The sequence below is a fragment of the Pleurodeles waltl genome, chromosome 12, assembly GCF_031143425.1.
Source record: "Pleurodeles waltl isolate 20211129_DDA chromosome 12, aPleWal1.hap1.20221129, whole genome shotgun sequence".
Classification (NCBI taxonomy): Eukaryota; Metazoa; Chordata; class Amphibia; order Caudata; family Salamandridae; genus Pleurodeles; species Pleurodeles waltl.
In genome coordinates, this window is record NC_090451.1 from 606,336,019 (window position 1) to 606,353,087 (window position 17,069).

Consider the following 17,069-nt stretch of genomic DNA (forward strand, 5'->3'; position numbering starts at 1 on the left):
GCCCTGTCAGGGTCTGTGGCCCCTTAATGGAGCGTGTTGAACTATGATTTATATTGAAGGGGCCCGACCCGCTTTCCTCGGTGAGAACCACGGCATTTATCCGAGACAGAAGGTCAAACTGAGGTGAGCAAGGGATGGGAGAGAGGTATTTTACCTCCCTTCTAGCTGTTTGGGACCTCCTTATAACGAGATGAATATGGGCAACAACTTTCAATAAGGACACCTTTCCAGTATACATTGTAACTTTGGTGCCTAAAACGCTATTTTATGCAGTACAACGATTCAGCACCAGAGTTTAAAAATATGGAATGGTGCACCTTGGGACATTGAGTTCGTGATTATCAGGTCACATGATCAGCAATTTAAAAAGCACTGGCTTCGTGATCATTTGCATTGTCTCACCTGTGATCAAGGCAGTTGGAGCCGAAACGCGTCAGGAAAAGGAGAGTTGTTGTTCACTCTGGAATAAAGTGTTTGGATGGATCCCAAACTGGTGCCTTAGCTACTTTTTGTTCTATGTCAAGATGGGATGCTTCGCCCTCATGCGGAGGCTGCCCTGTCAGGGTCTGTGGCCCCTTAATGGAGCGTGTTGAACTATGATTTATATTGAAGGGGCCCGACCCGCTTTCCTCGGTGAGAACCACGGCATTTATCCGAGACAGAAGGTCAAACTGAGGTGAGCAAGGGATGGGAGAGAGGTATTTTACCTCCCTTCTAGCTGTTTGGGACCTCCTTATAACGAGATGAATATGGGCAACAACTTTCAATAAGGACACCTTTCCAGTATACATTGTAACTTTGGTGCATAAAACGCTATTTTATGCAGTACAACGATTCAGCACCAGAGTTTAAAAATATGGAATGGTGCACCTTGGGACATTGAGTTCGTGATTATCAGGTCACATGATCAGCAATTTAAAAAGCACTGGCTTCGTGATCATTTGCATTGTCTCACCTGTGATCAAGGCAGTTGGAGCCGAAACGCGTCAGGAAAAGGAGAGTTGTTGTTCACTCTGGAATAAAGTGTTTGGATGGATCCCAAACTGGTGCCTTAGCTACTTTTTGTTCTATGTCAAGATGGGATGCTTCGCCCTCATGCGGAGGCTGCCCTGTCAGGGTCTGTGGCCCCTTAATGGAGCGTGTTGAACTATGATTTATATTGAAGGGGCCCGACCCGCTTTCCTCGGTGAGAACCACGGCATTTATCCGAGACAGAAGGTCAAACTGAGGTGAGCAAGGGATGGGAGAGAGGTATTTTACCTCCCTTCTAGCTGTTTGGGACCTCCTTATAACGAGATGAATATGGGCAACAACTTTCAATAAGGACACCTTTCCAGTATACATTGTAACTTTGGTGCCTAAAACGCTATTTTATGCAGTACAACGATTCAGCACCAGAGTTTAAAAATATGGAATGGTGCACCTTGGGACATTGAGTTCGTGATTATCAGGTCACATGATCAGCAATTTAAAAAGCACTGGCTTCGTGATCATTTGCATTGTCTCACCTGTGATCAAGGCAGTTGGAGCCGAAACGCGTCAGGAAAAGGAGAGTTGTTGTTCACTCTGGAATAAAGTGTTTGGATGGATCCCAAACTGGTGCCTTAGCTACTTTTTGTTCTATGTCAAGATGGGATGCTTCGCCCTCATGCGGAGGCTGCCCTGTCAGGGTCTGTGGCCCCTTAATGGAGCGTGTTGAACTATGATTTATATTGAAGGGGCCCGACCCGCTTTCCTCGGTGAGAACCACGGCATTTATCCGAGACAGAAGGTCAAACTGAGGTGAGCAAGGGATGGGAGAGAGGTATTTTACCTCCCTTCTAGCTGTTTGGGACCTCCTTATAACGAGATGAATATGGGCAACAACTTTCAATAAGGACACCTTTCCAGTATACATTGTAACTTTGGTGCCTAAAACGCTATTTTATGCAGTACAACGATTCAGCACCAGAGTTTAAAAATATGGAATGGTGCACCTTGGGACATTGAGTTCGTGATTATCAGGTCACATGATCAGCAATTTAAAAAGCACTGGCTTCGTGATCATTTGCATTGTCTCACCTGTGATCAAGGCAGTTGGAGCCGAAACGCGTCAGGAAAAGGAGAGTTGTTGTTCACTCTGGAATAAAGTGTTTGGATGGATCCCAAACTGGTGCCTTAGCTACTTTTTGTTCTATGTCAAGATGGGATGCTTCGCCCTCATGCGGAGGCTGCCCTGTCAGGGTCTGTGGCCCCTTAATGGAGCGTGTTGAACTATGATTTATATTGAAAGGGCCCGACCCGCTTTCCTCGGTGAGAACCACGGCATTTATCCGAGACAGAAGGTCAAACTGAGGTGAGCAAGGGATGGGAGAGAGGTATTTTACCTCCCTTCTAGCTGTTTGGGACCTCCTTATAACGAGATGAATATGGGCAACAACTTTCAATAAGGACACCTTTCCAGTATACATTGTAACTTTGGTGCCTAAAACGCTATTTTATGCAGTACAACGATTCAGCACCAGAGTTTAAAAATATGGAATGGTGCACCTTGGGACATTGAGTTCGTGATTATCAGGTCACATGATCAGCAATTTAAAAAGCACTGGCTTCGTGATCATTTGCATTGTCTCACCTGTGATCAAGGCAGTTGGAGCCGAAACGCGTCAGGAAAAGGAGAGTTGTTGTTCACTCTGGAATAAAGTGTTTGGATGGATCCCAAACTGGTGCCTTAGCTACTTTTTGTTCTATATATATATATATATATATATATATATATATATATATATATATATATATGTGTACAGAAAAAGGAATGTCCTGATCAGCGTGTTACGGCGCACTTGATTCTCCGGTGGTGCTGGTTTGAGGCAGGACGACCATATTTCAAAAAGCAAGATTCTCTTTCTGTTTATACAAGAGAAAACCGCACTCTGTCGTTGTGCCAATAATTCTTAAACTTTTATTCCATTAGTGAGATCATGAACAAAAACAAACAGGAATCCCCTGACGCGTTTCGGTCTCACCGGACCTTGTTCACAGGTGTTTCCTGTGTACCAATTTAGCGCTTTAAATAAACTACCCAAAAGTAACAGAAAAAATATACTAAGGTTACACCAAATTATCAAAAATTACTCCTTAACATCACAAAATATATACACTTTAAACTGAATCCTTTTTTATATATACACATTTACCAAATTGCAACAATGTTTTCACTGCAATCCAAGATGTATTTCCACTAAGTTCCACATTACAATGTCTTCTGGTAGATGTGGTTTATAACATCTCGTTAAATCAAATGAGTTTTAAATATATTTTGTAAAATCTTATTTCAGCGACTAAAAAAGATTTAGAAACAATTTTTTCGAGGTATATTAACAAAAAACAGGGGCCCTCATTACTTTTTAATTTATATTTACATAGGAGTCATACTCATTTATTGCCTACAATAGCACAAACCCCAAGATTAATTTTTAAAAAAGAGAGAGAAGAGCCCACACTAAATCCTGCACCTCTGATTTGTCAATGTTAGTATTACGAAATTATTCCTTCAATCAGCTTATATTTTTAGCGCCAAAAATGTATGTCTATCTGACAGATGACAACGGAAGAAAAACACATCTTACATATATATATATATATATATATATATATATAGACAAACACACAACAAGGACCATCTATAAAGGTATTACGAGTTGTAATGTTCTTTTACAGCTGAAAATGTCTCAATTTCTAAATGAAAGCAAGTCACTAAAGGATTTCTGGCTGCTTAAATTTGTTTGGTACTGCTTATTTCTCCATCACGAGCGCAACAGGATCTGCAGTAGTTAATATCATGAAATGGGTAGGCCTGGGGGGAGTTCGTGGAGTTCTGGTATGCAGAACTGCGCGAAGACCTGAAAAAAATCTGCTGCATTACGCAGAGTTCCTTCAGCGGCAAAGTTTGGGTAAGTTGTGGTGTTCGCACTGATTTTCATCACCAGGAGTATCTCCTGTGCTGTAAAATCAGGAGGAATGGCATCACGAGTAGTGCCAGAGAGTGCTAATGTCTTTTTGCTACTAGAGTAGATTTTCTAGTTGAGCTGCAGCTTCCCCAGCGCAAGCGGCAGCTTTCTCATCGTGAACGGTTGCGGCTTATTGCGACTGCTGGCGTTCAAAAACCTTGCTCGTGCTCGCCAATTTAGCCATTTCTCTGGCTCGCGCTTGCCAACTTAACATTGGAGAGCGAGAGTGAGAGAAAAAAAAACACTCCGCACCACTTTGTGGAGCTTTTTGGAATCCAGCGCTCAAGAAAACTCCACGAACTCCGCCAGTGGAGCGGAATTCTTCGCCCACCCTTAGATTTGGGTGGGGAGTGGACAGAACAAGGCATTGTTTGACTTGTAAGTTTGAAAAGGCCAACAACTCTTAGGTATTCCCAAATTTGGATACAAGCCTTCTCAGCCTGGAAATAGTTTTAGATGTATACTAGCTAAGGACCTAAGTACCTCCCCTGAAAATAGATCTAATCACCCCCATATTTGGTGGTAAAGTTCCGGGATTACTTTGTCTCAAGCAAAAAAAGTGTTATTGGGGGAGAAAAAGCAAAAGTACGCTGGATGCCCATGTGTAGGTAATTCTCTGCTATGCAGAATCACTCAAAGTGGGAGTAGGATTCCAGGAGAGATAAGTCACCGCATTTCAATCATTACTCCTGGAAATCTTTGTCAGGCACAGCTTTCCAGGAATACTACTAGGAATGCATGTAATTGCAAAAAGTAGTGAATATGCACCTGTACGTGGGCATATTTTTACGGGTACTGATTGGGCGCTTAGTAATCAGGCTTAAAACCTCATAAAGGAAATTTGTAATTCGAAAAGGTGCTCCCTATAATAGGGCAGGATTAGCAATATCCAGAAAAGTGCTTCGACGCCTTGTCAGGGGTGGTAAACGCTATATAAATACAATTGCAATTACAATCAAGCAATTTCAATTACAATCAAGCGGTGTTATCAGAATAATACCCTTACACCCTTACTCACTTAATTCACCAGTAACAATTTCCCTCGTACATTGCCTATTGTGCCAGTAATCCGACTTTGTCAACTTCATGTGCAGGACTTAAGAGCAGGCAGACTATTTATCAAATAGAATGTTCTTCTTTTGTTTCCATGTTTTCTAAATTCTGGCACCAAAACTGATTTCCTGTGAACGATGCAGTCTTACTACATGCTATGAGTCAGTTGCTGCCAGTCACTTTACTCACGTTTTCCTGGAATGCTTTTTTCCATCGGTGGATTCCGTAGTAAATGAGCCAGCTGGCTCAAACACTATTTTCCCTGAAACATAGAAAATATATAAAAGCGTCGAGTGCATGTCTGGAGAGCTCTAGCAATAAACTAATGCATCTTTCTACCACTTAGAATTAAGTGGAGTGATATCGATGAAGATTTAAATACAATGTGTTGCGCGCAGCCCCTCCCACAGATTTTATAGCCAAAGTGAATTCTGAGTACCTGAAAGGCCTGGTGCTGAGGCGGGGGAAATATCCATCTTCATTCCTCTCAAGGGCTCTGCAGGGATTTGAACTTGTGACATCCTGAAAGGAGAGGGCGTTTTCCCCTTTTAAATTCTCCTAAGATGCCTTCTTGTCAGACCCCTATTCATATTTAATGTAAACCCAGGATGGGAAAATGGATGGATCCTGAGCACTTAGAGGGTGGAAACATCTCATTCTAGGCCTGGGGCTGTATATGGGGCAGGCCTGGTAGAGATAAGGAAAATACTGCGCAGCATAATTATCAAATAAAGTCATAGCAACATGAATGATCCTGTTTTCCAACTCTTTGAAATTATGTTTAAAGTTTCCCTTCTGCTTACCTGTTAGTTGTCTACATTTTTGCTAGGAATAGTCCATATTGAGGATAGGGGCTAGGGCATAATGTACCTGGTCAAGGTGTGATTCATCACCGCATTATAGATTAACTGGACTTGTATTCCGGCAGGTCGGCGGTCGCACCATGCTTCCTATCCGCTGGATGCCACCGGAAAGTATCCTTTACAGGAAGTTCACCACAGACAGTGACATCTGGAGCTTTGGCGTGGTGCTGTGGGAGATCTTCACCTACGGGAAGCAGCCGTGGTACCAGCTCTCCAACAATGAGGTGAGATGTGCCAAGATGTTGGTGTGGGGAGGGGAGACTGAAGACTATACTCACAGTCTAGGATGCCTAGGATTGGGATAATGTGATGTATGGTAACTGATTGTCACTTGCCTTAATGGAAAAGTCACACAATTTTCAGAGTAAATTAAAAGATGATGGGCAAGTAACCTTCCAGACACGCAAGCTTATCGCAAATTCATTTTAGCATTATAAGTGTTCAATTTCTGAAAGTAAGTTCCACTCTTTATTAAAACATTACAAAACACAAAGTCTGCTTTACTTGCCACAATTGTCACTACTACAGTTGGTACTGCGTTGAGTCGTCCTCTCCTCTCATCGTCCACTTCCCCTTCCTCATCCTCCACTTCCTGCCCACTTCATCTTTGGCTGATGGATCTTCCTCTGTGTTCGATTTCACTTTTTCCCTGTGTTGAGCATTAGCATGACAGCAACTAGCATTGGTCAAGTGGAGATGTGCATCATATAGGCAAGCACAACACCTTGGTATGAACCTGCTGATGGGTGTTGGTGATCTATCTACTGAACCAGGTCAGATGTTTATGCATCTTCAACAGTAATTAGAAGTTAGGGAGTATCCATCGTTGATTACACTGTTTTTGTCTTGCCTCCATTAGGCACTCAAAGTTCATCTTACACAGCATCCGTAATTAGTTGTCATACTAGAATCAAAACTCCAGGAGATACTCAAGTTGCACCTCTCTGCTCAGGCATGTTTAATGCTTTACTTATAATGATGGGCTCTACCTATGTACGGGTCTTAGTTGACCAACAACCAGGGTATCCCATCTCATGTACGTTATTAGTTAAAATTAACTTTAAAATACATTTTATATGGCACTTCCTACTGTCAAATTGTCTGTGAAGGACAGGTGATACTTTTACTTGTCTCACAGAAACACAGAAGAATAAAATGTGGAATGAGGTGAATTAATATAAAGCACTCTTTTGAATCATAAGTGAATCTTGGAATACCTTTTTGGTGCACCATAGGTCATTAACATGAAAACGTAACTGCTCCTTTATATTCAATGACTGTAAGTAGGCTTCTCAATCTGGCTACTCTCTGGAATGGCATAAAAAGAGTCACTTACTTCAAGATGGCTAAATCTACCGAGTGTTTCTACTGAAGAACATTTCTATAAGACACCATGAGCTGAGCAACATGTTCAACAGGGATATTGGTCAAGTGTCAGGCACTTTAAAAAATCACCCAAAATGATGCATACACTTGAGGAATTGGTACTTCTAGATAGTTTGAGCGGGAAATTCCACCATTTTTGCCCACTCAATCACCATTCTAAATTACTTCTGTGAAGTTCACCACCGGTGGCCAACTAGAGATCAGCAAAGGTTGTGTAGAGGTAGCTTTAAGAGTCCATTGGGGCGAATTCATAAAGGCATTTAAGAGTGTGTGCTGTATTGGTACTGGAGTACTACTTCACATACTCATAAATACCTCTGTAATTTGGCCCTGTAGCTGGCAAATAAACAGCAATGAAAAATGTTTTCCTTGTATACCAAAAGAACGATCATTAAAGAGGAAGCCTCCGAAACATTGACTTGGAGTTAAGGTAAAGATTATAGGTCCAATTTGCAACGTTATTTATGAGTATGCAAAGCAGCAATACAGGAGTACGAATTCACATCTCATGAGTGCCTTTGTGAATTGGTCTACTAGTGAGGATATCTGGTGCTCTGGAGGAAGAGCTTCTGACTAAAGCATTGCAGCTTTTGATATTTCCCAAAATAACATCTAGTTCACTCCTGAATAAATCTTCAATTAACTAAGTATGCAATATTTCGTTTTAAAGCCCGTAGAGAAAGGGAATTGCAGAGTTCGTATGAGATCGATGCATTTTCTGGGATTTTTCTGCGAGTAAGCTTTCTCCCAGGTAAAGTCGAGCAGATGAATGCTCTATGATCTATGAAGAATGGTGGCTGAACTTTCACAACGAAGGTCCAGTCAGCTCTAGAAGCGCCAATACAAGGCTTTTCCGTGGACGTCAATTAGGGCTGCGACCCCTGGCTTCCCCATACTACCCCTGGCACCTCCTTTGCAAATCCTCGCCTCAGAGGTGGCAAATGTAGTGCCAGGACCACAGTGGCAGCTAGTCCTTATGGACCTCAGTTGGAAATCCACTGTCTGTTTTCTATCAGTTTTTTTGTTAAACTAATAGTGAATAAAAGAATGTTATTCACTATTAATGCAATGCAAATGGAGTTTAATTAGCTGGAAAAAGCCCTTCCCTGGCAGCTGAGGTAAGTAAAAAATGTTTTTAAATGTATGCTGTGTGCGCGCTTGCGGGTGAGTGTGTGGTTATGTGAGAGAGTGTATGTAAGTGTGAATGTGTGTGTATGTGTCAGTATGTGTGTGTGAGTGGAACTGGAGGTGAAAGGGCATGAGACTTCCTTCCGCGACGTCCATGGGGTCCTCTCCACCGAGCCTTTCCCTCTTCCATTTGATTGGCTGCAACATCTACAGTCACAAAATGGGAGCGTTTGTCAAAAAGTAAAGTGATACTTTTTTCTCCAATGCTTGGGAGAGACTTTAGTAAAATAATCTAGTGTGACAATAGGGTTAAAAAAAATTAGAATAACTACCAGACCCTAGAACGTGACAAAGAACCTCATTGTAGCTTCCACTTGAATAGGGAAAAAAAGTACTGTACGAATACAAAGCACAATATAATACAACATATTATAATATACAGGATCTTTAAGCTGAAAGATTGAAACCATGATATCGAATAAATGGAACTGTAGTTAGAGGCCCTCTTGAGATGTCAGAATCAGTCATCCACATGAGTGCAGTGGTGCATGTCATTAGAACGGTGAGTACGGCAGTGTAGCAACATATCCAGGCTCACATCTGAGGCTTTGAAGCACTTGAACCCTGTGAGACAAAGCCCTCATTGCGAATGAGGCGATAAGAATCGATACGCGTGGAACTCATGTAACCACATGTATAGGAATTATGAGTTTTGCGGTTTTCATCAGCTACCTACAGGGTGTAATAAATATAATGCATCCATGTTAAATTTTACCAGGTCAAATCTGCTGGAAGTGAAAGGAGAAACATGCCTTGTAATTACTGGGATCTTGGATGTTGGTGTGGTAGGCCCCAAAATCCCCATACTATGCCACATTCCATGTGCAAAACTCTTAATAGGCAATAATTACCCCATCTGATAAATACACTTTGAACAAATCAAGATCATAAATACATCTAAAACAAGGACGATCATAACGAGAGCCTAAGAGTGAAGTCTGTTCACTTTTATCAGGCTTGGGCCCTCAGTGCCGGCGGAGAGTGAATGGAGTCCTTAGCGCTTATTGAGTTCCCCGGCTGCTGTACAGCTCATTACACGCATATGGCACTTCATAAAGAATAACTTATGATTAATATGTTTGTCCACCGAGAGCAGACACTAAGGAGAAGGATCAAGGGCCGCCGTCCCAAAGTGCGTGAAATTGTTAGAAGCCTCGCGCTCCTGTTAGACCCAAACCCTTCTGCAGTCGAGAAAATGGAATAATAGATTTTCATTTTCCAAAGTGTTAAAGACATAATCCAATTTGGCAGTTCCTTCCCACCATTGTCCAACCACAGCTCTGAAATCCGACCTGCTAATGAACTGACGGAGCCCTGGCTAAGTGTCTCATAAGCCGCCCCAGCGTCTCGGGTTTCTCGGAGCCGGCTGTGACTCCGCGAGGGAGGGAGAGGACTTTCTCCGAACACAACGTTATTTGTGTGTGTTTTTGTTATCTCTCTTCTCCCTTGCGACTGGCGTCCCTAGTAATTGCATTGTCTTTGATCTCCTTTGTAAGAGAATCACGGAAAGTTTGTTAATTTAGAAAGCAAAGTGTGCTCCGTCTGGAACAAGCGTAAATATAGTAGAGGTGGGGGATGTCTTTTGTTATTGACGAGGTATGGACCATTTAGTCACCTTTTACACAAATGCTTGTGCGACGCAAAGTTACGCCAACGGCACCGATGATCCGCCAATAGCATAGCAGGGATGCTATGAGCCCTGCTGCAAGCGCAGGAAATGTCCCCTTTGAATGCTGCTAGTGTTGTACTATACAGCAATTGTCAGGGTTCAGTGATCCCCGCAGGCCTCTTGTCCCCAGTGCGACTGCACCTGCTTCGCAAAAGGTAGCTTATTCAAATCTATGCCTAAAATCCTGCACCGAATTAAATCCAGGCACAAACAAGGCACCAGCAGAGTATTATGTGATACTCCTACATGTGTACTTTCCACAAATGTACACACCATACCCAGCTTACCCTTGGATGGGCACCTACTATCTGCAGTGGAACATCTCATCCGGGTTGGCTGGGACCTAAGGCTGCGGGGAAGATGGATAATGGCGGCCTAGTGGGCAGTGTCTTAGCTAGCATTACCGTTTCGATCTGCCATCAGACGTGAGCAGCATTGGGTATTAAGAGTAAGTATCTATTGCTGCTCGCAGGTGCACGCTGGCGATTCCAGGAAGCGGGTGCATTTTACTAGGATCCTATTTGTTTTCCTTTTGCATTTTCAACTTTGCCAGTTCTTCAAATATTACATTTGGTGACGTTTAGAAACAATTACATGACGTTTAGAGATGTTATTATGTGTAAAATCACTCACCCCTGATAATTACCTTAACAACAGGGGTATCGTGTTATTTCACTTGTGAGCAAATCTTCTCTCTTGGGTGACTTTTGGGTGTTCCGTGGTGGAAGTTCCAACTTAAGTAGGTAACACCCATAAACCTAAACAATTGAGCATTCAGACACTTTTTGAAGACACATTGTCATATGGATACAACAGGAATTTACTAATATTAAGGGCCAGAATCAGCTTCAATCCTCTGAGGATTTGAGAAGGATACATCCTCAAAATTTGCGGGATTGTAACAGAAGGGGTTGGAAAATAAAAAAAAATTGCTGTGAAGAATAAACAAGAGTGCTATAAACTTTTTAGGTCTTGTGTTAGCAAATTACCTTTGATTTTAATATTTGTATATTTATATAACATACTCACCTATAGGTGTTTTTAGCCCGTCCTCTTCATCTATTGGTTTGTTGCCATGTCATTCATATTTTTCTTCTGCCCATTCCAGGGTACACTACAGGACACAGCATGGGACAGTGGGTCAGCCCACTTTAGTCATTGGTTAACTGCACTGAAAGGGACAGCATTCTGCTCTTTCACAAGCACCACATCTGCATCCAAACTTATGTCTACTTCATTATGTGCTTTTTGAGACCAAAATAACGTTTTCCAAAAACCATGACAAAACACAACAAGAATTAAAAAAAGACAAAAGTATCACAGCTGAAACCAGACTCATTGGCTTTGCCCAACCTAGTCTAAATTAGGTTTTACTACTTTATTCAAACTCAAAAAAGTACACATAATCTCATTTCCATTAACAGAGACACAATTTTGATAAGTTCAGATGCAGTTGCATCAAGATGCAACAGCAATTGTTAACAATGTTGATCTTTACAGACCACCATGCTATTTGTTAATCCAAGTCACATTGCATTAGTATATTCTGTCATTTAATGACAGGCATGTCATTATCTCTTATATATCATGAACATGCTTACACTTTTCAGAATCACTATTGTTGAAAGCAGTCTTCTTCTCATTGCCTATCCTCTGAACTGCCCAACCTTTATGCTGTGAATAGTATGAACTCTTCCCAGATGTCCAGGCTGGAGATAACTTTCCTCTGTCATAAACACAACACCAAGCCTCATTGCACAACACAAAATTCAGAGATGTGAATTGCGATGATGAGAAAACTAATGGCTTCTGTGTTAGACTGTGATAGCCAAATCATACTGCAGCCCTAAACATCTGAAAATGTTTTGAGCTCGTGAGCGCCTCACAAACTGAAAAAGTCATTTTCATGCCCTTTCAACTGGATTGCATGTGCCTAGGCTGATAGCTTACCTTGCCAACTGGAGAGGAAGACCTTAGTGCTAGGAGCCAAGTAAATAATTTACTGGTTAGATTGTTGGGTACCTCAGCTCCGGCAGTGAGGACCCTCCAGCGTTTGAGTACAAAAATGCTTTTGAGCTCTGTGGCTCCTACTAGTGTAGATATAGTGATCGCCAAAGACATCTCTTTCATGCATTTATTATTTTATTGATATATTTTGTGGTTTTATACAGTGCAAATAATTTTCCTTTGGCTTCTTCAGGGTGCTATACATGTGTCAAAGTGTATGGCTGGGAAAGGAAGGCTAGAATAAGAGAATATCAAATGCAGTACGTTTTAGTGCAGTCACTGGGAACACGACATTTATTTGAAGGGAAGTCAGAATGATTACATTCTAAGCTCCTTCCTGAAATGTTAGCAATTGTGCTTAAACATCAGACGTGGATTCAATGCCCTTCAGAGATTGGGACTATAGAATCCTATAAAATCCACTGTCCATGTATAATTCTGTTGAAAAATCCTTTGGTAGTTAGGTACATCAATGAAAACGGAAGGATCTTGTTAGGCATGTAATGTGAGGTGGATCATCAGTGGAATCTTTGCCTTTTACCCGATGTACTTGAGGTGGCATACAAAAAGTTCAAACTTGATCTGATCATCTACTGCACAGCCAATCTACCACTTCGTCCGATTCAACAAACTTTATTAACATGGGTTTGGAGCCTTTGAGACTGGCAATGAGATTCTTAGGGAGCCTTTTGGACATGATGTATTGTTGGTCTAACTAGACCATCCCCAAGTCTCTTGATACAATCTACCCATAAGAAGGGAGTGGGTTGGAATTAGCTAGAGCTCTTTTTATGATGCGAAACAGTGCCGCCTTCCTTACACAGCTTTACTTTCAAGCATGTGCAAACCTTATTCTGTTTGCTGGCAGCTAAACTCTTAGGACCAGAGACAGTCATTCTGCAAATCCATATACAAATCTTAAAAATGGATGGTAATAATTTCTTCCAGGGAGGGTTTTATTTTTGCAATAACATAAAAAAGTTGGTATTTGTTTTACAAAAACGTTTGGGTGGGTAATGCAAGGGGAATTTTTCCTTGAACTTTGACACATTTTTGCACCACAATTGAATTCTCTACATCAGTCCTTAATTGTCAGATCTTTTTAAATGAAATTGAATATTGATATTATTTTGCATGTACGTAAATTAGTAAAACTGTAATGCATTCTCTGCCCTTACATATAATACTGTGCAAGTTGCATTAGTTGTTTGAACTGTTACATTGAGGAACTACTGAGTTTCAAATCTTTTTAGGACTTTTCAGGTTTTTATATTTAAATAACTACAAAAATCCCAGGATTCGTTTCTTAAAGTTGAAATATTTGAAAAGTGTTTGGGACTTCTTAGAAAATCAAAGACTTTATTTGAGGAAAAAGGTGGAATTACTTGAAGAGTATCACCAGGGTATTTAAAAAAAATCTGGACTTTTTACTTAAGTTGCTTTTGAAATTAGTTAAAACAATCTGTTTTTTTTCAAATAGAATTATTAATTTCAAATAGAAGCCCTAACCACTTTGATTCAGATGGTTGGAATTATTTCAAGTCTTAAAATATTAAAAAAGCATTTAGAATTTTTTCAAGTAGCTGGCATTGGTAGTTTGATCATTTGTTTTTTTCCAGGCAAGATGTTAAATTCAAGGAAGTATTTTAGAAGATTTGCCGATAGGTACTCAGGCTAAAAAATTCTACTGCATGTAAAAAAATAAAAAAAGTTTGACTGTGTTAAAAATTGCAAGTAGCTGAAAGCTGGTTTGGGAGGATATATTTTTTAAAACTATTGTACTTCAATAGATATAATTGCATAATGTTTAAGACATTTAGATATGTTTCAGTTGGTACTGAAAGGATTAAAGACCATTAGAGTTTATCAGAAAAGTTTGAGTAGTTTGTGTTAAAAAGGAACTCTAAATGTCCTACATAACCTTTGAACACATTCTCAGTAAGTACTATACTGAAACCTAGGAAGCAGCATTTAAGAAGTGAGAATTGAGGGTTGAATTTCAACGAGTTTAAAACTTCTAAATCCATGTTACTGCATTTTAGAAAAACATATTAACTAGTTAAATCCCTAAGAAAGCTTAGCAATTTGTATGATAGTAATGTTGAAGGTGACATAAAAATAGATTTGGAAATAAAAATTCACAAGACATTCAAATGGTTTGTGGGTTTAACTACGTAAACACAAGCAGTGCGTGCTATCTGGGTAGCTGATTAATATTAACTGGGCAAACTTAGGATGTTGGAGAAAAACATGGCTTCAATATAGCCTCACACAATAAGTAAAGAGTGCCAAATCAAGATAATACACCAAATCAAAGGGCTCAACAGAACATAGTTTTTTTGTGTGTGTCTTCTTGGAAATTGTATGACAAACCACCCTGTACCAATTAAATTACACCTTAGTCCTCTGCAAGGGCTGGCTCTGTGAAAATCTAGGCCATGTATGTTGACTGTACAGAAAAGAGAGGTATGACAAAGATGAAAAATGAATGTAATTATTTCCATAGTGGAAGAATGTTTTGTAAGTAGAGTCATTGTCTAGTAAGAGAACAGTTGCAAGTGAGCAGTGGTTAATTCACAAATGCTTAAAGGTTATGTTTGTTTTGTCAGGCTATCGAGTGCATTACTCAAGGCCGGGAGCTCGAGAGGCCTCGTACCTGCCCAAGTGAAGTTTATGACATCATGGAAGGATGCTGGCAAAGGGAGCCCCAGCAGAGACTGAATATAAAGGAAATACACAGTCGGCTTCAGGCACTTGTCAAGGCTCCCCCTGTGTACCTGGACATCTTGCAGTAATAAGAATGGAGTAGTCAAAAGGAAACCACAAATCTACTCAATGAGATTACTGAAATCGATGACCCTCTCCCACCCCATATACTAAAAGAACATATTGTGCCCTTATCAAGGAAGGGAAAGATTGCAACTCGAAGAACACGTGGAAGTTGGGAACTGATGAAGGCAAATGACTGATAAAATCCCATTCTTGAGTCAGTATTTTATGCCACATTAATCAACAAACGACCAAAGAGAATAGAGAACAGATGTTTTCCAGCCCTACTGATCCTCAAAACATTCCCTGTTATAGTGCGGCTGGGTTTGGGAACGAGGTCAAAATGAAACTTCTGCATCTGCATTCTCCATTGTAGCTTGCTCTCAAAGTCTGTGCTGCTATTGTTTGTACTACTGTGGTGTCAGAGCAAATGTGTACCTCATCCGGACATGTGATACGTTACCCAAGTCCCTGCCCCAGCCAGAGTGCTGGATGAACAAGCAGACTAAGATGAAATATTAAAGCTGCTCAAAGAACTTGTGAAACAAAGAATTGAAATGCACAGCATAAATGTGTCCATGTTTTTATGGCCTAAAATCTCTGTGTAATATAACTGACCCAGTATTACTTTTGTAAATAAGGTATTAATAATTATGTTATGTATCACTTGTAATTTATTACGTGAGGAATATAGTAGAATCAAGTACTTTCTGTGGTAGAATTCAGGATGAAAATATTCCAGGCAATTCCATTTCAGAATGGGTTAGTGTATGTTTTATGTTGGCTGATATTTAACACAACCAATGCTGAATCTTGTTTCAAGCATTTGAGTTCTTATGAATTTGGTTTGTTGGATTGAATCTGCAGACAGAGGTTTTTCATTGCCAGTGTCAGCTCCATCTTACAGTAGAGATAACTCAAGGTTCCCTCGCTGTTATTTTTGAAGTTATTTCAATTGAGGAATTTCCACTTAACCAAAATATGGAGCCAAAATACCAACGCAATCGCAGCAAGAGCTGATTTACATTCAATAGCTTCAGTTAACATCACATAGCATTACAATGCATGAAGGCACAATATACTTTTGCCTGCCACACAATAGCATATTGGTATGGGCTTTTCTGCTACTAGAAATCTCTGGGTTCTTTGCCACCATGAACTGTTCACATACCAGGATCACAGTAGATGGTGTATTGATGTAGCACACTGGAACAGTTCACATTAAAGTTGACATTACATTTCCGCAAACCGCTTTTAGGAGTGAATCAGTTTTTGGCACACAAGTGGCCTCTGGGATAATTGAATACTGTCAATTACATCTCCTGTATTCAAGATATACACCATCAACGCTGATAAATTAATAATGCAAACTCATATCAGAAACTGCTGGAAGTGGACTAAACATGCAGTCACTGTGCACTCACGTCTTTCAAATGCAGATTGTTTGTACTATGGATCCTGAGCTGTTTAGTATCTAAGGGCTCTTGAAAAGTTTATTAATAAAAAAAATGCTGGCTCCAAAGTTTGTTCTTTCATCTCAGCAAGATCCCTGCATGGGCATAAGCATGTTTTACAATGCTGGGGTGACAGTAAAGAGAGATAAAAAGAAGGAATTTGGCATCTTAGTTTTGCAGATGCTGGCACTGTAACTGTTAGAGTCATTTTTAAGTTGAACTCTGGTTACACTAAGTTTAAGATACTCAAGCATAGTCCACCATGACCATCTCATGTTTCATTTTATGGCATTATCTGGAAACCAATATATTTCCAGACAGAAAGCCTTGTTTATGAGCGTTTGAAGGGTCACTGGGATATTATGGCCAACAAACAAAGTGGTCACTAGGGGTAAGTATGTGAGTGGATTTTTGAACCACGAGTGCAAGTAAATTTTTCTTAATCCCTTGTAGTTCTTGATGTAACCATCTTTAATAAGTATAATCCTCCTCTGATAAATGTGTTCTTATTAGTGTTTTTCTACCTCATTTTCTATAGTGCATTTATTTTTAGGCCGAGCATAAGTCTATGGAATCTGCTATACTTTTAATATACTTACATCTGTGGGCTTAAAGCCATTTAATTTGTTCGTTTTAGTGTCATTTAAAAATTATTGCTTGCTAGTTGTCAGTCATGCCTCTTTGTCCCTCC

General features: G+C 40.3%; 1 protein-coding gene across 1 annotated transcript in view; it reads left to right on the forward strand.

The window, feature by feature from the left end:
* The window catches only part of NTRK1 (neurotrophic receptor tyrosine kinase 1), a 265,651-nt gene extending 249,208 nt beyond the window's left edge, over positions 1 to 16,443 (forward strand). The window contains exons 16-17 of the mRNA XM_069217861.1: positions 5,971 to 6,129; positions 14,765 to 16,443. Of these exons, the coding sequence (XP_069073962.1) occupies positions 5,971 to 6,129; positions 14,765 to 14,950 (345 nt within the window). The 3' untranslated portion in view covers positions 14,951 to 16,443. The remainder of the gene's footprint in view (positions 1 to 5,970; positions 6,130 to 14,764) is intronic.
* The last annotated feature ends 626 nt before the right edge of the window (positions 16,444 to 17,069 follow it).